The sequence below is a fragment of the Neoarius graeffei genome, chromosome 22, assembly GCF_027579695.1.
Source record: "Neoarius graeffei isolate fNeoGra1 chromosome 22, fNeoGra1.pri, whole genome shotgun sequence".
NCBI classification, from domain to species: Eukaryota; Metazoa; Chordata; class Actinopteri; order Siluriformes; family Ariidae; genus Neoarius; species Neoarius graeffei.
The window spans coordinates 22680558-22703535 of NC_083590.1; the positions used below are offsets into that span (position 1 = coordinate 22680558).

A 22978-nucleotide genomic window follows, 5' to 3' on the forward strand; every position below is an offset into this window, starting at 1 on the left:
TGTGGTATAGTTTTAATACAACAGTTCTCTAAGCAAAAAATGAATATAGAGTAAGTGGTATTTCAGACATAATACAGACAAATATTCTGTTTATTTTTGCTCCGCTAACAGAAATAGATCCTGAAGAAGCCACGTTCACTTTAGAGTCTGTCGGCTCGCTGGCGAGTTAGCTCACATTGATTTATACTACAGTCCCATTAAAGGTGTGTCCGGTAAAACTGACGTGCCTTTTTCTGTTTCTTCATCTTTATTTGACGAGCTCCCATATTTTAAAAAGTCATATTCCTGAAAACTATCAATTGCCATCTCCGCTAATGATGTCTCTTACATGACTGTAGTAACCGTTTGAACTCAGAAGTGGAATTTATATGGTGAACGCAGACAAACTGAGTGATACACACAGTGAAACGTCCCAGTGCAGTTATGGTAAATGTAAGCACTCAACCAGAATGCTGCTCAACCAAATTAGTGGACCGGAACTGAATGTTACATAATGCATAATGACACTTTTATTACATAATGACACAATTATTTTATGATACTTTTATTACACAATGACACAATTATTTAATAATGACACTTTTATTACACAATGACAATTATTTAATAATGACACTATTATATAATGACACAATTATTTCATAATGATACTTTTATTATACAATGACACTTTCATAATGACACTTTTATTACACAATGAGAATTATTTCATCATGACACTTTTATTACATAAAGACAATTATTTCATAATGTCACTTTTATTACATAAAGACACAATTATTTCATACAATGGGGCAAAAAAGTATTTAGTCAGTCACCAATTGTGCAAGTTCTCCCACTTAAAAAGATGAGAGAGGCCTGTAATTTTCATCATAGGTATACCTCAACTATGAGAGACAAAATGAGAAAAAAAAATCCAGAAAATTACATTGCCTGTCTGATTTTTAAAGAATTTATTTGCAAATTATGGTGGAAAATAAGTACTTGGTCAATAACCCGTTTTCTGTAAGTCTTCACAAGGTTTTCACACACTGTTGCTGGTATTTTGGCCCATTCCTCCATGCAGATCTCCTCTAGAGCAGTGATGTTTTGGGGCTGTCGCTGGGCAACACGGACTTTCAACTCCCTCCAAAGATTTTCTATGGGGTTGAGATCTGGAGACTGGCTAGGCCACTCCAGGACCTTGAAATGCTTCTTACGAAGTCACTCCTTCGTTGCCCGGGCGGTGTGTTTGGGATCATTGTCATGCTGAAAGACCCAGCCACGTTTCATCTTCAATGTCCATGCTGATGGAAGGAGGTTTTCACTCAAAATCTCACGATACATGGCCCCAATTCATTCTTTCCTTTACACGGATCAGTCGTCCTGGTCCCTTTGCAGAAAAACAGCCCCAAAGCATGATGTTTCCACCCCCATGCTTCACAGTAGGTACGGTGTTCTTTGGATGCAACTCAGCATTCTTTCTCCTCCAAACACGACAAGTTGAGTTTTTACCAAAAAGTTCTATTTTGGTTTCATCTGACCATATGACATTCTCCCAATCCTCTTCTGGATCATCCAAATGCTCTCTAGCAAACTTCAGACAGGCCTGGACATGTACTGGCTTAAGCAGGCGGACACGTCTGGCACTGCAGGATTTGAGTCCCTGGCGGCGTAGTGTGTTACTGATGGTAGCCTTTGTTACTTTGGTCCCAGCTCTCTGCAGGTCATTCACTAGGTCCCCCCATGTGGTTCTGGGATTTTTGCTCACCATTCTTGTGATCATTTTGACCCCACGGGGTGAGATCTTGCATGGAGCCCCAGATCGAGGGAGATTATCAGTGGTCTTGTATGTCTTCCATTTTCTAATAATTGCTCCCACAGTTGATTTCTTCACACCAAGCTGCTTACCTATTGCAGATTCAGTCTTCCCAGCCTGGTGCAGGTCTACAATTTTGTTTCTGGTGTCCTTTGATAGCTCCTTGGTCTTGGTCATAGTGGAGTTTGGAGTGTGACTGTTTGAGGTTGTGGACAGGTGTCTTTTATACTGATAACGAGTTCAAACAGGTGCCATTAATACAGGTAACGAGTGGAGGACAGAGGAGCCTCTTAAAGAAGAAGTTACAGGTCTGTGAGAGCCAGAAATCTTGCTTGTTTGTAGGTGACCAAATATTTATTTTACCGAGGAATTTACCAATTAATTCATTAAAAATCCTACAATGTGATTTCCTGGATTCTTTCCCCCCATTCTGTCTCTCATAGTTGAAGTGTACCTATGATGAAAATTACAGGCCTCTCTCATCTTTTTAAGTGGGAGAACTTGCACAATTGGTGGCTGACTAAATATTTTTTTGCCCCACTGTAATGACACTTTATTACACAGTTTTTCCAAATGACACTTTTATTATATAACCACACAATTATTTCATAACACAATTATTTCATAATGACACTTTTATTATACAATTACAATTATTTCATAATGACACTTTTATTACATAATGACAGTTTTTTTCCTCATGACACTTTTATTGCACAACACAATTATTTCATAATGACAGTTTTATTATATAATGAAGTTTTCCTAATGACACTTTTATTACATAACCACACAATTATTTCATAACAACACAATTATTTAATAATGACACTTTTATTACATAACCACACAATTTCATAATGACAACTTTATTACACAATGACAATTATTTCATAATGGCACTTTTATTACACAATGGCACAATTATTTCATTATGACACTTTTATTACATAATTATTTCATAATGACACATTATATAATGACATTTATTTCATGACACTTTTATTATATGACTTATTTTATAACAAGGCTTTTATTTCATAATGGCATGTTTATTTCATAGTGATTCATTGTGATTGGGAGGTTGTGTGGTCAGATCCTTTCTCTTTTTCTTCTTATTTTGGACTCCTTTGATCAGAAGCACTAAACATAAAATAACTTTGTAGCTTTCATGTTTTGGAGAAATTTCTTGTTCGTCAACTAAAATAGAGGGTTTTTTGCTGCTGAGTTTGACTCTAGGCACTTGGAGGGTGAAGAATTTTACTTTATTTTTCCTTTCTTTCAATCCAGTCAGTATGAACTCTGTCAGAATGCCCCAGGGCTTTGAGAAACTGTTAGGTCCATGTTCCATCTCTACACACTTATCCCTGTGTCTCATTGTCTTTCATCGTTCTTCTTTTATTTACATTCACTCGCTCTGTCTCGCTCACCCACACGTTCTGTCCTTCAGAAAGGTGAAGTTGGAGAATGAGTTAGCGGCACAGCTGTGGAGGGTGCACTGGGAGGACATTCAGCTTAATAACCTGGAGAAGACATTGCGTAGGACATACAGCAGATTGACACTATCACTGGTGAGGGCGCACGCGCACACACACACGATTTTTGTGAGTTCATGTATATTGTGTTTCTTCATTTTTTTTGTTTGTTTGTTTCAATATATATACACTCACTGGCCACTTTATTAGGAACACCCATCCACCTGCTGTTTTCTGCGGTTCTCTAATCAGCCGATCCCTTAACAGCGGCACAGTGCATAAAATCATGCAGATACAAATCAAGAGCTTCAGCTAATGTTCACTTCTTCAAACATCAGAATGGGAAAAATTGTGATCTCAAAGTGCGACTTGAGATCACTGCGGCATGGGTGTTGGTTTGAGCCAGATGGACTGGTTTGAGTATTTCAGAAACTGCTGATCTTCTGGGGTTTTCACACACAACAGTCTCGAGAGTTTACACAAACAGAATGGTGCAAAAAACAAAAAACACTGAGTGAGCAATGACCATTCTGTGGGTGGAAACAAACGCCTTGTTGATAAGAGAGGTCAGAGGAAAATCGCCAGATTGGTTTGAGCTTTTTTGCCAGGAAGGCTATAGTAACTCATAGCAACTCTTTACAACCATGATGAGCAGAAAAGCATCTCAGCATGCAACAGAACACCACATTGGGTTCCATTCCTTGATTTTTTTTTTTCAAAATAACAAATGAATAAATGCAATATACACCCACCACCGGGCGGCACGGTGGTGTAGTGGTTAGCGCTGTCGCCTCACAGCGGGGAGGTCCTGGGTTCGGGCCCCGGGGCCGGCGAGGGCCTTTCTGTGCGGAGTTTGCATGTTCTCCCCGTGTCCGCGTGGGTTTCCTCCGGGTGCTCCGGTTTCCCCCACAGTCCAAAGACATGCAGGTTAGGTTAACTGGTGACTCTAAATTGACCGTAGGTGTGAATGTGAGTGTGAATGGTTGTCTGTGTCTATGTGTCAGCCCTGTGATGACCTGGCGACTTGTCCAGGGTGTACCCCGCCTTTCGCCCATAGTCAGCTGGGATAGGCTCCAGCTTGCCTGCGACCCTGTAGAAGGATAAAGCGGCTAGAGATAATGAGATGAGATGAGATACACCCACCACCGTGGCTATCTCTTTGCCTCTGTTTCTTAGATACACTCCCACCTGCCATATGTTGGATTTCCAAGCATGTACTCTGTGTCCATACACATATCTTAAGCGTTTTGCATTATTACTTTTCAGTTCTATTGCTGTAAAAGCAAAATCAATAGATGACCAGCACTAAGTAGTGAATAAGGGTTAAACTATGTGTCAGAAATCCTCAGTGTGTGATTTGTTACTCAATTTCCTCCCTACAGAGGGGCTCTAATTATGGCTCGCTACTCACCATGGAGGGAAATGTTCAGATTTATGCCAAGACCTGTTACTACAAGGTACGAAAGCTTTTTTTAACTTCTCATTTTCAGCAAAGATGATTTAATGCCCAAGGGTTCAAACTAGGTTATAATAATAACAGTGAAATCCAATATGACAGCTTTTCAGTACATCATGGTACGACCCCACGTGACTTTTAAATTTATTAATTCTTCATTTGTTTCAGTCCAGAAAGGTTATGACCCTGTCATAAAAGTGTATTTCAGGGAATTTTCTATACATGTTTCTGTTGAGAGAGCAGAATGAGGGAGACTCGTGTCCATGTCTGAATGTTTTTTTTTTTCTCCAGGGAAACATAACAGCCATTAAGTATATCAACAAAAAGCGCATCGAGCTCACCAGGAAGGTGTTGTTTGAACTCAAACATGTAAGTGTGCCCTTACTGCCCCTCTCTGCTGTGGGATTTTGGAAGAAATAGTTATATGTGACAGTCCGGGAAAGGATAGTGGTCCAGGACACACAGAGGTGTGCTGAGGAGTGATTGATCTTCTCTGCTGTACTCTCAGATGCGTGATGTTCAGAATGAACATATGACCAGATTTATTGGAGCCTGCATCGACGCTCCAAACATCTGCATCCTCACTGAGTACTGCCCTAGGGGCAGCTTACAGGTCAGGATACACACCATTTATCTACACACACACACACACACACACACACACTGCAGTGTATGCTGTATTTTTCACTTTATTTTTGTCAGAAAATGGAAAAAAATATTTAATAAAATGGCTATACACAACAGATATGGGACAGGCAATGAGGCCACACCTCCTTTACTGGGACTGACATTCAGAGAGGCCACACCTCCTTCACTGAGACTGACATTCATTGAGGCCACACCTCCTTTACTGAGACTGACATTCATTGAGGCCACACCTTCACTGAGACTGACATTCATTGAGGCCACACCTCCTTTACTGGGACTGACAATCATTGAGGCCACACCTCCTTTACTGAGACTGACATTCATTGAGGCCACACCTCCTTCACTGAGACTGACATTCATTGAGGCCACACCTCCTTTACTGGGACTGACATTCTCCTTTACTGGGACTGACATTCACTGAGGCCACACCTCCTTCACTGAAACTGACATTCATTGAGGCCACACCGCCTTCACTGAGACTGACATTCATTGAGGCCACACCTCTTTTACTGGGACTGGCATTCATTGAGGCCACACCTCCTTTACTGGGACTGACATTCATTGAGGCCACACCTCCTTCACTGAGACTGACATTCATTGAGGCCACACCTCCTTTACTGGGACTGACATTCACTGAGGCCACACCTCCTTTACTGAGACTGACATTCATTGAGGCCACACCTCCTTTACTGGGACTGACATTCATGGAGGCCACACCTCCTTCACTGAGACTGACATTCATTGAGGCCACACCTCCTTTACTGGGACTGACATTCACTGAGGCCACACCTCCTTCACTGAAACTGACATTCATTGAGGCCACACCGCCTTCACTGAGACTGACATTCATTGAGGCCACACCTCCTTTACTGAGACTTTGAGGCACTGAGGCCACACCTCCTTTACTGAGACTGACATTCAAAGAGGCCACACCTCCTTCACTTAGACTGACAAGCACTGAAGCCACACCTCCTTCACTGAGACTGACAGACCAGAGGCCACACCTCCTTCACTGAAACTGACAGGGACAGAGGCCACACCTACTTTCTTGGGACTAACATGTACAGAGGCCACACCTCCTTCACTGAAACTGATATGCACAGAGGCCACACCTCCTTTCTTGGGACTAACATGTACAGAGGCCACACCTCCTTCACTGAAACTGATATGCACAGAGGCCACACCTCCTTTCTTGGGACTAACATGTACAGAGGCCACACCTCCTTCACTTAGACTGAGATCAGATGGAGTTACATTTGGCATACACCAATACTAGTGTGTTTATGCTTTTATTTATTCTACCTTATCTCTCCATTCACACACACGCACACACACATCACAGACTAGTTCTTGTAAACTATAACTGATTACACAGCTTGTGGGAGAGGATTTGAAATGAAAGTACCTCTGTGTGTGTGTGTGTGTGTGTGTGTGTGTGTGTGTGTGTGTGTGTGTGTGAGAGAGAGAGAGAGAGAGAGAGAGAGAGAGAGAAACATGCTGCAGTGAAATTGCTTTAGTGTAATGCTTTTCATGAATATTATAATATGAGTGAATCCTATTTAACTTTGTCCTTCTTATGACCTACTCTATTAATACCTTCAGCGTGGAACAGGCTATAATTGAAGTGGTGTGTGTGTGTGTGTGTGTGTGTGTGTGTGTACTCTACAGGACCTCATGGAGATTGAGAGTATTACACTGGACTGGATGTTCCGATATTCTCTGATCACTGACATTGTCAAAGTGAGTTTATTACGCGATAAAGAATTGCTATTAATTTTATGTATGTTATCTGTCATTAAAGGAGAACTGAAGGCAAATTTTTTAGATTCAAAATTCTATATATCTCATTTTATAAAATATAGGAATGCATTTTTGATCGCTATTTTGTCCCTGCTATAGCACGTTCTGAGTGTTTGAAATATGCTCTGTAATATATCAGTCCATATGTCAAAGCAATGGCCGTAAACGAGATTCATTGAGACCTGTACGAGACGTCGTAGGACGGAAGTAAAACATACAGCGGAAATCAAAGTCACCAACGTCTGCCAGCATTGTCAAAAGACGCGCGCGCCCTCTTTCGAATGCTGACGTAATCAAGCCGGAAGTTTTCCCTGTATCCGAAATCGCTCCCTACTCACTATACAGGGCACTATATAGTGGGGACGCCATTTTGTAGTGCTGTCCGAAAACTTAGTGAGGATTATTACACCCATTTGAGTGCATTCAAAGTATCCCACAATGCATCATGAAAAGTAGTGTACAACCGATGGTCACTAACCAAAGCAATATATTCCATTATGCATTGCGGTTGCACTGAAAGAAATCAAATTAAAAGTCTCAAATTTGATTTAATAAAAGGCAGCGGCAAAGAAAAACGTATTCAGCCTTGATTTAAAAGAACTGAAAGCTGCAGGTACTTTGTATTGATTAATGTGGGAAATGCGCTCAGTATAATATGGATTTATCACAAACACACATGCATGTATTTATTATTTTGAAACCCACCAGCCGACTGATCTGGCATGTTTTAATTGTGCGACAGTAATGACGTAAATACCAGCGCGACAGAGTAGTGTCCGAAAGCGTTTTTTCATTTAACTAATGGTTTGAAGTCGTATGGAATAATCTCCATCACTGATGAAGCTGGCAAATCTTGAAATTAATCTAAACTGGAATGATATGGCCATCTGCCCGCTGTGTAAACAATTTTCAAAATGGTGGTGCTGACACTTCACGTTTGAAGTCTCGCACAAGTCTCGTGAAGATCGCGCAGATAAGCGATGCCTGCCATGGACCAAACGAACTACATTCAGCATGGCTAAAAACCGAAAAGGCCGATAAGCGTAATATAATATGCCAATACAAGTCACGATATAAGGTTAATAAAACCGAAACGTAATTGAATAACACGTTAATTAAGAAATAAAGCAAGTTTAAAAATGACTTCAGTTTCCCTTTAATCTTCAATAGGTTATACAGAGAATGCACATTTTGAGAGTGAAACACTGTGCACTTCACTGACATGTTCTAATCTTTGCACTAGCAGTGTATACTGGTTAACAAGATAACAACAAAGCAAGTCGAGATAATGACGATAATTAGCAGGAGGCTTCAAGTGGTAAGAAAACAGGAAGTAGGAAATGTGCAAAAAATCCAGGAAGTAGAAACAGCAGGCCTGACCTTCGTAAAAATTCCACAATATTGATGACCATATTAGCTAAACCAATCAAAAGTAAATGTCCCATATGGTGATAAAATGTGAACAATAACTATGAAATTTAATTATTACTACTACTAATTATAATAGTAAGAATAATTCATGAGAGAATGAGCAGTGAAAAATTGTTCATGAAAATAATTCAACTGATTCATGAGTGGGGAAGTGCAAATTTGCAAATTGTGCATGACAGACGCTCAGTTATATGAAATATTCATAATAGCATTTAGCAATTAGAGCAGGACTTTTCAGATTTGCTGCGTTTTGAATATTATAATAAAATAATGATGGTCTTTTCTCCACACAGGGAATGTCATTCCTCCATAACAGTGTGATCGGCTTCCATGGCAACCTGAAGTCCTCCAACTGCGTGGTGGACAGCCGCTTCGTGCTGAAGATCACAGACTATGGGCTGGTCAGCTTCCGCAATGAGACCAGCTCCGAGGACACGCACGCTTACTACGCACGTGAGAAAGCACTAATGAGTAAAAGTCTACAGGAGGTGGTGTGTCTGAGCTTGCAAATAATAATCGAGGAAAGTGGAAAAGGTGTATTGCAGGTGGTCAGGTAGAAATGTTGCTTTGACGTGTAAGACTAAGAGAGCTGATAGTATTCTTTGATGTTACAGAGATAAGGTTCGGTTAAAAGACAGGTTTGTGTGTATTGGATGTCGCTGCAGTTAAATTCTGGAAAATACCCAAAAATGATGAATGAGATTTGATGTATCTGCTTTAAACTGTAACCACAAGCTCTGAGCCTAACTCCACCCACTGCATAATTTTGAAAACTGCTAAAGTGGCAAAGGGGCCACGGAGGGGATGGGGCATAAGGAGGAGGGCGTGGGTGTGTGAGACAGGGGTTGAATGATGAGTCTAAATCAGCATATATTTAACAGTTATTCCATGAAATCAAGTCGTACATGAGCTGATAGCCGACGAGGTGCGTAGCACTGAGTTGGCTATAAGCCGCGTACAACGAGATTGAGTGGAATAACTGTTTTATTCGATCCACAGTCACTGGATTTTGAGAAACAGAGCATTTTTTTTTTTTTGCAAATTCAACAGATAATAACTTTATACAAAACGTCCGACAAAGTCATTTTCACTTAGAATGTAAACAAACCGGCGAAATGACAGGAGCAATTTGTGGAAAATGCTATAATCGTATCGTCTCGTCTCGTCTTCTTCCGCTTTATCCGGGACCGGGTCGCGGAGGCAGCAGTCTAAGCATGGAAGCCCAAACTTCCCTCTCCCCAGACACCTCGGTCAGCTCCTCGGGAAGAACACCGAGGCGTTCCCGGGCCAGCCAAGAGACATAGTCCCTCCAGCGTGTCCTGGGTCTTCCCCGGGGCCTCCTCCCGGGGGGACATGCCTGGAACACCTCCCCAGGGAGGCGTCCAGGAGGCATCCGAAAAAGATGCCCGAGCCACCTCAGCTGGTTCCACTCGATGTGGAGGAGCAGCGGCTCTACTCCGAGCTCCTCCCTAGTGACTGTGCTTCTCACCCTATCTCTAAGGGAGCACCCAGCCACCCTGCAAAGGAAACTCATTTCGGCCACTTGTATCCGCGATCTTGTTCTTTCGGTCATTACCCAAAGCTCATGACCATAGGTGAGAGTCGGAACATAGATCGACCGGTAAATTGAGAGCTTCGCCTTTTGGCTCAGCTCCTTCTTCACCACAACAGACCGGTAAGGCGACCGCATCACTGCGGAGGCTGCACCGATCCGCCTGTCGATCTCACGCTCCATCCTTCCCTCACTCATGAACAAGATCCCGAGATACTTAAACTCTTCCACTTGAGGCAGGACTTCTTCACCAACCTGGAGAGGGCAAGCCACCCTTTTCCGGTCGAGAACCATGGCCTCGGACTTGGAGGTGCTGATTCTCATCCCAGCCGCTTCACACTCGACTGCAAACCGCCCCAGTGCATGCTGGAGGTCCTGGTTTGAAGAAGCCAACAGGACAACATCATCCGCAAAAAGCAGAGATGAAATCCTGTGGTTTCCAAACAGGATTCCTTCCGGCCCCTGGCTGCGCCTAGAAATTCTGTCCATAAAAATTATGAACAGAACCGGTGACAAAGGGCAGCCCTGCCGGAGTCCAACATGCACTGGGAACAGGTCTGACTTACTGCCGGCAATGCGAACCAGACTCCTGCGCCGTTCGTACAGGGACCGGACAGCCCTTAGCAAAGAGCCCCGAACCCCATACTCCCGAAGCACCCCCCACAGAATACCACAGGGGACATGGTCGAATGCCTTCTCCAGATCCACAAAGCACATGTGGACTGGTTGGGCAAACTCCCATGAAATGAACCCTCGAGCGCCCTATGAAGGGTATAGAGCTGGTCCAGTGTCCCGCGACCAGGATGAAAACCGCATTGTTCCTCCTGGATCTGAGGTTTGACTATTGGTCGAATTCTCTTCTCCAGTACCCTAGAGTAAACTTTCTCCGGGAGGCTGAGAAGTGTGATTCCCCTATAATTGGAGCACACTCTCCGGTCCCCTTTCTTAAAAAGAGGGACCACCACCCCAGTCTGCCACTCCAGAGGCACTGTCCCTGACCGCCACGCAATGTTGCAGAGGCGTGTCAACCAAGACAGCCCCACAACATCCAGAGACTTGAGATACTCAGGGAGGATCTCATCCACCCCCGGTGCCTTGCCACCAAGGAGCTTGCAAACCACCTCAGTGACTTCGGCTTGGGTAATGGACGAGTCCACCTCTGAGTCATCAGCCTCAGTCTCCTCAATGGAAGACATGACGGTGGGATTGAGGAGATCCTCAAAGTATTCCTTCCACCACCCGACAATGTCCCCAGTCGAGGTCAACAGCTCCCCACCCGCACTGTAAACAGTGTTGGCAGAGTACTGCTTCCCCCTCCTGAGGCGCCAGATGGTTTGCCAGAATTTCTTCGAGGCCGACCGATAGTCCTTCTCCATGGCCTCCCCGAACTCCTCCCAGTTCCGAGTTTTTGCCTCCGCAACTGCCCGAGCTGCAGCACGCCTGGCCTGCCGATACCCGTCAGCTGCCTCAGGGGTCCCGGAGGTCAACATGGCCCGATAGGACTCCTTCTTCAGCTTGACGGCATCCCTTACTTCCGATGTCCACCACCGGGTTCGGGGATTGCCACCACGACAGGCACCGGAGACCTTGCGGCCACAGCTCCGAACAGCTGCATCCACAATGGAGGTAGAGAACATGGTCCACTCAGACTCAATGTCCCCCGCCTCCCTCGGAAGCTGGGAAAAGCTCTCCCGGAGGTGGGAGTTAAAGACCTCCCCAACAGAGTGCTCGGCCAGACGTTCCCAGCAGACCCTCACCATACGTTTGGGCCTGCCAGGTCTGTCCAGCTTCCTCCTCCACCAGCGGATCCAACTCACCACCAGGTGGTGATCAGTTAACAGCTCAGCCCCTCTCTTCACCTGAGTGTCCAAGACATAGGGCCGGAGATCAGATGAAACGACAACAATGTCTATCATCGACCTCCGACCTAAGGTGTGCACTTATGGACACCCCTATGCTCAAACATGGTGTTCGTTATGGACAAACCGTGACTAGCACAGAAGTCCAATAACAAAACACCACTCGGGTTCAGATCGGGGAGGCCGTTCCTCCCAACCATGCCCCTCCAGGTGTCACTGTCGTCGCCCACGTAAGCATTGAAGTCCCCCAGTAACACAATGGAGTCCCCAGTCTGAGCACCCCTCAGTACCTCTCCCAGGGACTCCAAGAAGGCCGGATACTCTATACTGCTATTCGGCCCGTAGGCACAAACAACAGCAAGAGCCCTCTCCCCAATCCGAAGGCGCAGAGAGGCGACCCTCTCGTTCACTGGGGTAAACTCCAACACATGGCGGCTGAGCTGGGGAGCTATAAGCAAGCCCACACCAGCCCGCCACCGCTCACCATGGGTGACTCCAGAGAAGTGGAGAGTCTACCAGCCCCTCTCGAGGAGCTGGGTTCCAGAGCCCAAGCTGTGCGTGGAGGTGAGCCCGACTATCTCTAGCCGGTACCTCTCAACCTCTCGCACAAGCTCAGGCTCTTTCCCCCCCAGCAAAGTGACATTCCATGTCCCAACAGCTAGCCGCTGTGTCCGAGGATCAGGTCGTCGAGGCCCCTGCCTTCGACTGCCACCCAATCCACACTGCACCAGTCCCCTACTGCTACGTCTGTGGGTGGTGAACCCACAGGAGGTCGGGCCCACGTCACCTCTTCGGGCTGAGCCCGGCCGGGCCCCATGGGCAAAGGCCCGGCCACCAAGCACTTGCATACGAGCCCCAACCCCAGGCCTGGCTCCAGGGTGGGGCCCCGGCTGTGCCATACCGGGCAACGTCACGGTCCTTGATGGTTTCTCCATAAGGGTTTTGGTGAACTGCTCTTGGTCTGGCCTGTCACCTAGGACCTGTCTGCCTTGGGAAACCCTGACAGGGGCATAATGCCCCTGACAACATAGCTCCTAGGATCATTCAAGCACACAAACTCCTCCACCACAATAAGGTGGCAGTTCTAGGAGGGGGAAAATGCTATAATAATAATAATAATAATAATTCTTTAAACATAAAAAAGATACGTTCTCACCATCAAACACTTCTATTCCATATTTTGTTGCTTTTTTGTATTTTTTTGGGTTTTGTTTTCGAGTAGAGTTTTTATTTCACCCTCGGTTGGTTCAGCAACACACTCCGCCATTTTATTTTTCTCTACTCATGGTATATGAGCTGATATCCTAGTAGTAGAGTAGCCAATCAGAGCATGCGATTGCTTATATCCAGTGAATGTGGATAGAATTATTGAAAATAAGCCTGGTTTCACAGACTCCCACTCAAGGGTGAGGCTGGGGGAATTGGGCTGCCTACCTCTGATTTGAGGGCATTAACATTCTTTATATAAATTTCATGACATATACCCTGTGTCCAAAATCACTCCCTACTCACTATATAGTGAGGACACCATTTTGTAGTGCCATCCAACATGATAGTGAGGATTATTACATCCTACAACCCCGATTCCAAAAAAGTTGGGACAAAGTACAAATTGTAAATAAAAACAGAATGCAATAACTTACAAATCTCAAAAACTGATATTGTACTCACAATAGAACATAGACAACATATCAAATGTCGAAAGTGAGACATTTTGAAATTTCATGCCAAATATTGGCTCATTTGAAATTTCATGACAGCAACACATCTCAAAAAAGTTGGGACAGGGGCAATAAGAGGCTGGAAAAGTTAAAGGTACAAAAAAGGAACAGCTGGAGGACCAAATTGCAACTCATTAGGTCAATTGGCAATAGGTCATTAACATGACTGGGTATAAAAACAGCATCTCGGAGTGGCAGCGGCTCTCAGAAGTAAAGATGGGAAGAGGATCACCAATCCCCCTAATTCTGCGCCGACAAATAGTGGAGCAATATCAGAAAGGAGTTCGACAGTGTAAAATTGCAAAGAGTTTGAACATATCATCATCTACAGTGCATAATATCATCAAAAAATTCAGAGAATCTGGAAGAATCTCTGTGTGTAAGGGTCAAGGCCGGAAAACCATACTGGGTGCCTGTGATCTTCGGGCCCTTAGACGGCACTGCATCACATACAGGCATGCTTCTGTATTGGAAATCACAAAATGGGCTCAGGAATATTTCCAGAGAACATTATCTGTGAACACAATTCACCGTGCCATCAGCCGTTGCCAGCTAAAACTCTATAGTTCAAAGAAGAAGCCGTATCTAAACATGATCCAGAAGTGCAGACATCTTCTCTGGGCCAAGGCTCATTTAAAATGGACTGTGGCAAAGTGGAAAACTGTTCTGTGGTCAGACAAATCAAAATTTGAAGTTCTTTATGGAAATCAGGGACGCCGTGTCATTCGGACTAAAGAGGAGAAGGACGACCCAAGTTGTTATCAGCACTCAGTTCAGAAGCCTGCATCTCTGATGGTATGGGGTTGCATTAGTGCGTGTGGCATGGGCAGCTTACACATCTGGAAAGACACCATCAATGCTGAAAGGTATATCCAGGTTCTAGAGCAACATATGCTCCCATCCAGATGACGTCTCTTTCAGGGAAGACCTTGCATTTTCCAATACAACAATGCCAAACCACATACTGCATCAATTACAGCATCATGGCTGCGTAGAAGAAGGGTCCGGGTACTGAACTGGCCAGCCTGCAGTCCAGATCTTTCACCCATAGAAAACATTTGGCGCATCATAAAATGGAAGATACAACAAAAAAGACCTAAGACAGTTGAGCAACTAGAATCCTACATTAGACAAGAATGGGTTAACATTCCTATCCCTAAACTTGAGCAACTTGTCTCCTCAGTCCCCAGACGTTTACAGACTGTTGTAAAGAGAAAAGGGGATGTCTCACAGTGGTAAACATGGTCTTGTCCCAACTTTTTTGAGATGTGTTGTTGTCATGAAATTTAAAATCACCTAATTTTTCTCTTTAAATGATACATTTTCTCAGTTTAAACATTTGATATGTCATCTATGTTCTATTCTGAATAAAATATGGAATTTTGAAACTTCCACATCATTGCATTCCGTTTTTATTTACAATTTGTACTTTGTCCCAACTTTTTTGGAATCGGGATTGTATATAATACACTTAAAGTATCCCACAATGCAACACGAAAAGTAGTGTACAACCGATGGTCACTAACCAAGCAATGTATCCCATTATGCATTGCAGTCACGCTGAAAGAAATCAAATTAAAAGCCTCAAATTTGATTCAATAAAAGGCAGCGGCAAAGAAGAAAGTATTTAGCCTTGATTTAAAAAGAACTGAAAGATGCAGGTACTTTGTATTGATTAATGTAGGAAATGCACTCAGTATAATATGGATTTATCACAAAAATACATGCATGTATTTATTATTTTGAAAACCCACCAGCCGTCTGATCTGGCACGTTTTAATTGTGTGACAGTAATGACGTAAATGACGGCGTGGCTGAGTAGTGTCCGAAAGTGTTTTTTCATTTTACCAATGAGCTCACTGTATAGTCCTCTATATAGTAATTCCCTATAGGGAGTAGGGAGTAGTGAATGAGTGAGCGATTTTGGACACATGTAGAGAGACATACCAAAACATCAACTCTAACTCTATATCAACATCAGCCTTTTATTAATAAGCATGTCTTAAATAAGAAGAAGAAGAAGTAGAAGAAAAGAGGTTGGGACAAGGTCACAGGAAGAAAGTTCTGGGTTCGAACCTCGTGGCTGACTGGAGCCTTTCTATGGGAGTTTGCATGTTCTCCTCGTGGCTGTGTGGGTTTCCTCAGGGTGCTCTGGTTTCCTCCCACAGCCCAAAGACATATGGATTCGGTCAACTCTACATTGCTCATAAGTGTGTATGTGAGTGTGATTGCTATTCACCTCTGTGTTAGACCTGTGATAGACTGGTGACCTGCCCAGGGTGAACCCCACCTCTCACATGAAACCAGCTGGGATTGACTCCAGGTTCCACCATGAGCCTGACGGATAAGCGTTATAGATAATGGATGGATGGATAAACTAAAAGAGTCAAAAGGTTTTGTTTTGGTTCCTGAAGTTAAGGTCAGGGTTAGATTTAGGTGGTGCTTCACATTTTAATTTGATGCATTAATAATAGTATCAGTGGAAGCTTCTCACAAAAAAATGTGTGTGTGTGTGTGTGTGTGTGTGTGTAGGTAAGCTGTGGACAGCTCCAGAGCTGCTGCGTGTAGACAGCAGACGAGTTTGCGGCACTCAGAAGGGAGACGTGTACAGTTTTGGCATTATCCTGCAGGAACTGGCTTTCCTCAAGGGAGTTTTCTACCTGGAAGGCCCACCACTCACTCCTAAACGTCAGACACACACACACACACACACACACACACACACACACACACACACACACACAGGGGAACAGCATGCCTTTCAGAATGTCCACAGCAGCAGTTTCTTTTTTGTTTCGGCATTCAAGAAAAGAATGTGACAGGCCGGACAATCCATGCTTTACAAAACCGTGTGTGTGTGTGCGTGTGTGTCATTGCATATTCTGATATGACACAGAGTTAATAGACAGCTAAATACAGCAGCATGCCTCATCATGTTCTTGTTTCTGTGTCACTTTTGCCTTTGTCTTATCTCAATTCTGTAATGCACTGACCCTGTGTGTGTGTGTGTGTGTGTGTGTGTGTGTGTGTGTGTGTGTGTGTGTGTGTGTGTGTGTTCGTGTTCTGTTTGCTAATGAGAATTCACTTTGTTTTTTCATCCACTGTCAGCAACGCTGGGTCATACACACACACACACACACATACACACACTATAAACAGGTAGCTGTAAGACAGAGGGAAAGTGATGCTTCTGGAACAGATCCAAGAAGCGGTGTGCAGATGAGCAACAGTAATAACATAATGCCAAAGGCAATGTAATGAAAAAGGCGAGATGTTTTGAGTGCCACAAAGACATGAGATGGAAACGCTGTCAGGTGATAAAATGGTTCACGCCGACAGAACATGAGGTGAAACACAGATAAGGATGCGCACAATAAACTCCTGCTTCTTGTGTCCACTTAAGGCAGTATTGAGATTTCTTTGCTGTTTACTCTTCTAGCTAAACACATCCCAGATGCAATAATTCATCAGGAATTGCCACATATTAAAAATCCTACTCTCCATTCTTCATCCAGATATCGAAAAATGTTGTGCTCCAGCCGTTACCCAGCAAACACACATATACACACACACACACACACACACACATACATACACAAAGTGGATTTGGTGGAATTTACATTTCAAATGCTAGAATCTGTTATTGCTGTTCGTGTCATGCTCCGCCCCGGACTTCCACTCCGGAGATTACGGATCTCTCACGTCAGCGCCGATCCGGATCCGGGACAGGAATTCCATCCCACCTGAACTCACTTCCTGGTTTTCACCGCTGCTTATTTAAAGGCCGTTCTCAGACTCTGACTTTGCCAGAACGTCTTGTTTGTTTTCTCTAGCCGTTTCTGTGCCGTTCATGCTTTTCATGGTTTTTCCCTCTAGCTATTTTTCTAGTTCATGTCTTTTGCACCAAGGGTTTTTTCTTGTTCATGGTTTTTTGCTTTAGTGTTTTTGTCCTTACCTGTCTCGTGTTTTTGTCAGGTTTTTGTCTCTTGTTACCCGGACTATTTTTGCCATTTGTGTTTTTGTCCTGTTTTGCTACCTTTTTGCCACGCCCTTTTTTCCCTGGATTAAATCACCTTATTTATTGGATTACTGTCTGTTGTGCGTTTTTCTGCTTCTGGATCCAAACTTCACCTCCACCACCCATAACAGTGCATTCTGGCCAACATGGATCCAGCGGAACTCGCCCATCTGAGAATGGCCGTCCATCAGCAAGGGATTCTCCTCGGGACCCACCAACAAGACCTACAGCAAATTACCCAGAACCTCGCCACCCTATCTGACTCACTCAACCTCCTCACAACGCAGATTCAGCACTTTCAAGCTGTGCCTACCCCTGCTCAGCTGCCTCCTACTTCAGCTCCTGCCACCGCCTTTCTCCACGAACCGAGACTTCCAGCGCCTCAGCCCTAGGATGGAGAACCAGGTACTTGCAGATCGTTTCTGTCTCAATGCTCTTTGATCTTAGAGCTGCAACCTCTGGCCTTCCCCACAGAATGCTCCTGGGTAGCATATGCCATCACGCTCCTCACCAGCAAGGCCAGAGAGTGGGGAACAGCGGTCTGGGACGCCGATGCACCCTTTTGTTCCAGTCTCAAGGATTTCTTTGAGGAGATGAGGTGAACTTTCAACCGCTCTCTGTCCAGCCGGGAGGCGGCTAGAGGGCTCATGGAGCTGCAGCAGGGGTCCCGGTCTACCTCGGACTATGCCATCGAGTTCCGGACATTGGTGACATCGTGCGGTTGGAACGAGAGCGCCCAGATTGACGCGTTCCTGCACGGCCTGTCCGATGCCATTAAGGATGAATTGGTATCACAGGAACTGCCATCAAACCTCTCCAACCTCATGGACCTCGCCAACTGCATCGATACCCGGGTCCAGCAACAGAGGAGAGAGAAGAACCGCCCCAGCATCACCTCCTCTCCACCTCTGCTCACCCTGAGGATTTCCAGTAACCACTCAGAAACCATCCAACTTCACATCATGAACGACCCCCACGTACCCATCGTCCTAGGATTACCATGGTTAACGCAGCACAACCCCCACCTAAACTGGGCTGACAACACCATCCTAGGCTGGAGCCAGTCTTGCCTAGCTTCCTGTCTGAATTCCGCTCTGCCTCCTGCCAAACCACCGCAGCCTTCAGCCAGCAAGTTCCTCGACCTCTCTCACGTGCCTCCGGAATACCTGGACCTTAAACTCATCTTCAGCAAGACCCGAGCAGTGTCCCTCCCTCCTCACAGACCCTATGACTGTGGAATCGACCTCCCACCTGGGACAGCGCCACCCAAGGGACAACTCTAGTCTCTCCCGTTGAAAGGTAAGCCATGGAGAAATACATCTCCGAATCTTTGGCGGCTGGGATCATCCACCCTTCCTCCTCCCCAGCAGAGGTGGGATTCTTCTTCGTGGAAAAGAAGGACAAGTCGCTCTGCCCCTGCATTAACTATCAGGGTCTCAAGGCCATCATGGTCAAGAACCGCTACCCACTACCGCTCATGACCACGGCCTTCGAACTACTCCAGGAAGCCAAGGTATTTACCAAGTTAGATCTACGCAATGCATACCATCTCGTCAGGATCAGGGAGGGGGACGAGTGGAAGACAGCCTTTAAACACCACTGGTCGCTACGAGTACCTCGTGGTCCCTTTCGGCCTGACCAACGCGCCTGCAGTCTTCCAGGCACTCGTTAACGACTTCTTAAGGGACTTCTCAAACATCGTTGTTTTCGTGTACCTGGATGACATCCTGATCTTCTCCTGCTCCCTGGAGGAACATCGAGGTCATGTCCAGCAGGTCCTCCAGCGCCTGCTAGAGAACAAACTGTTCGTCAAGGCAGAGAAGAGCAAATTTCACCAGAACTCTGTCTTGTTTCTGGGATCCAGATGGACCCCCTCAAGCTCAAGGCAGTCACTGATTGGCCCACCCCATCCTCATGACGAGAGCTCCAGCATTTCCTGGGGTTCACTAATTTCTACAGGTGCTTCATCTGCGACTTCAGCATGGTGGCCGGACCTCTCATGGCATTGACCTCGATCAGGAGCCTGTTCAAGTGGGGAGAGGAAGCAGAGAAAACCTTCTCCATGCTCAAGTGCAAATTCACCACAGCACCCATTCTCACCATACCTGATCCAGCCAAACAGTTCATTGTGGAGGTCAACGCTTCTGAGTCAGGGGTCAGAGCCATCCTCTCCCAGAGGGCCAGTGATTTCAAGGTCCACCCCTGCTCCTTCTTCTCTTGCCAGCTGTCCCCTGCTGAACAAAACTACGACATCGGCGACAGAGAGCTGTTGGCCATCAAGCTCGCCTTGGAGGAGTGGAGGCACTGGCTCGAGGGATCGGATCTCCCCTTCCTTGTCTGGACTGACTACAAGAATTTAGAATACCTCAAGTCCGCCAAACGTCTCAATTCACGGCAAGCCCAATGGTCTCTCTTCTTCTCCCATTTCTGCTTCACGCTTTTCCTACTGCCCAGGCTCCAAGAACGGCAAACCCGATGCCCTGTCCAGGATATTCTCTTCCTGCCAGGAGGAGTCTAGAACGCCGAAACCATCCTCCCTCCACATTGTCTGGTGGGAGCCGCCCTACTTGAGGTAGAGACGTTAGTGCAGAAGGCCCTGGAGCAGGACTCCGGAGAAGGTAGCTCAAGCAACACACCACTTAACCATCTGTTTGTTCCCTGTTCTGTGCGAACCCAGGTGCTGCAGTGGGGTCATGGCTCCAAGTTGGCCTGTCACCCGGGAGCTGCTCAAACCCTGGCACTTACCCAACAATGCTTCTGGTGGCCATCCATCAAGGAAGACATCCAGGAGTTCGTGGCAGCCTGCAACACATGTGCCCAGAACAAGACAGCCAATCGACCCCCTGTTGGCTTGCTAAGACCCCTCCCGACTCCTCATCGACCCTGGTCTCACATCACCCTGGACTTCATCACAGGACTCCCCAACTCAGGCGGCAACACGTGCATCCTCACAGTTATCAACCAGTTCTCCAAGTCAGTCCATTTCATCCCTCTGCCCAAGCTTCCCACAGCTAAAAAAACCGCCGAATTACTCATCCTCCATATTTTCCGCATACACGGACTCCCCACTGACATTGTCTCCGACCGGGGTCCTCAGTTCACTGCACAGTTCTGGAGGGCCTTCTGCAAACTCATTGGGGCCTCCTGTAGTCTCTCCTCAGGTTTCCATCCCCAAACTAACGGCCAGGCAGAATGGGCGAATCAAGATTTGGAGGTGGCACTCAGGTGTATGGCATCCAGGGATGCCGGTTCTTGGAGTAAGTACTTACCTTGGGTCGAATACGCTCATAACACTCTTCCTTCATCTGCCACAGGTCTCTCACCCTTCCAGTGCTCCCTAGGTTACCAACCACCACTCTTCCCCAACCAAGAGGAGGAGGTTGCTGTACCCTCAGTCCAGATCTTCATACACTGCAGCAGGAGGATGTGGGCATTGGCCCGGAGAAGACTCATTCGCTCCACCCTAGCAACCAAGAGGCAGGCTGACAAACGCCGCTCTAAGGCACCCACCTACCGGGTGGGGCAACGAATCATGCTCTCCACATGCCACCTGCCACTCAGTACTGTCTCCCGCAAGCTGGCTCCCAGGTACCTAGGACCCTTTCTCATCAGTAAGGTAATCAATCCATGTTCCGTCAGACTGGCACTACCACTCACCATGCGAAGCATCCACCCCACGTTCCACGTGTCACAGCTTAAACCTCTGGTCTCTAGCTCTTTGTCCTGATTCTGATCATTAGCTCATCCGGCCGCAGGCCAGACCAGATGAGCTTATGCAATTACACATTGTCCGTCGTCGTCCATCATCCACAATTTACAAAAATCGCTACTCCTCCTACAGGGTTGATCAGATTTCGATCAAACTCGTATCCAATATTCCCCAGGTGGATGTGCATAAAAGTTGTTAAGATGGTGCAAACCTGTAATATTTAACATTTTGTGGCGTTTGAAAATTTTGGGTGACTCATCACACCAAACACTACTGTTCATAAACTGCTAGGACATTTTCACTGAAACTCACCCAGAAGACTCTAAAGACATATTCCAACAACAATTGTTCACCAGGTGGTGCCACCTACCATGGATGTGGCTACACAGGGATCATATGCAATTTCATGAAAATCACTCCTCTTCCCACACGATTGACTGGATTTCAAACTCACACACAACAGTGGTCAGTATGAGTTCCAGCCTCATTGAGGCTATTTTTTCCCAGGAGTGATTTCTGTAGCTACTGTAATTGGATTGATGATTTTGGTGATGGTTGTGGCTTTGCAGTCAGGATTTTATTGCTACGAATATTTTCATTATTTTTGCTTGAACTGAGCATTACATAATGAATGATGTGATATTGTTGAACTATGTGGACATCTCACCATCACACTGAAATGTGGTTCTTCCCCAAACTGTCGCCACAAAGTTTAAATCACGCAATTGTCTAAAATGTCTTTGTATGCTGTAGCTTATGCTAGTCCCTTCACTGGAACTAAGAGGCCCGAATCTGTTCCAGCATGGCATTGCCCCCATCCACAAAGCTAGCTCATGGTGTTTTAAGATTGGAGTGGAAGAACTCAAGTGTCCTGCAAAGAGCCCTGACTGAACTCAACCCCAGTGAACACCTTTAGGATGAATTGAAACTGGAGCCTCCTCAACATCCCAACATCAGTGTTTGATCTCACTAATGCTCTTGTAGCTGAATGAACACAAATCTCCACAGCCACGCCCCAAAATCTCATCGAAAGCCTTCCCAGAAGAGTGGAGGTTATTAGAACAGCTCTGGAATGGGATGTTCAATAAGCACATATGGGACTGATGGTCAACTTTTTACCTTATTTAAATCCTGGTGCTAATATACAGAAGGTTTTACATGTAAAATTGTTTAAATACCTTTTAAAAATGGCTCCCGAATAGCTATAATGGAGAATTTGGGGGAGATTATGACATTTTGAATATGGTAGGATTAGCTCAGGACTGTGAAGCTTACAAGGTGAAATTAGCTTTAGCTTTGGTTAAGGTTCTACATCAAAAAATCCCAAAAACCTCTACGCACGGCGTTGAATGCCACTTTATTCTTTATTATTTTATTTTCATGTCTGTAAAACCTGCCACCTCATCCCTTTATAGATCCAAAGAGCGCTGATGTAGCTGAGTCACAGATACTTATTGCACAAGTGCTTTTGTGTTACTGATTTTAAAAATCTGTCATTCTGTATGGCTCGA

General features: G+C 45.4%; 1 protein-coding gene across 1 annotated transcript in view; it reads left to right on the plus strand.

Moving 5' to 3' along the window:
• npr1a (natriuretic peptide receptor 1a) overlaps nucleotides 1–22978 on the plus strand; it is a 235917-nt gene that overhangs the window by 201270 nt on the left and 11669 nt on the right. The window contains exons 9-15 of the mRNA XM_060904626.1: nucleotides 3249–3369; nucleotides 4656–4730; nucleotides 5021–5098; nucleotides 5238–5342; nucleotides 7046–7117; nucleotides 8902–9061; nucleotides 16273–16428. Coding sequence (XP_060760609.1) covers nucleotides 3249–3369; nucleotides 4656–4730; nucleotides 5021–5098; nucleotides 5238–5342; nucleotides 7046–7117; nucleotides 8902–9061; nucleotides 16273–16428 — 767 coding nt within the window. The remainder of the gene's footprint in view (nucleotides 1–3248; nucleotides 3370–4655; nucleotides 4731–5020; nucleotides 5099–5237; nucleotides 5343–7045; nucleotides 7118–8901; nucleotides 9062–16272; nucleotides 16429–22978) is intronic.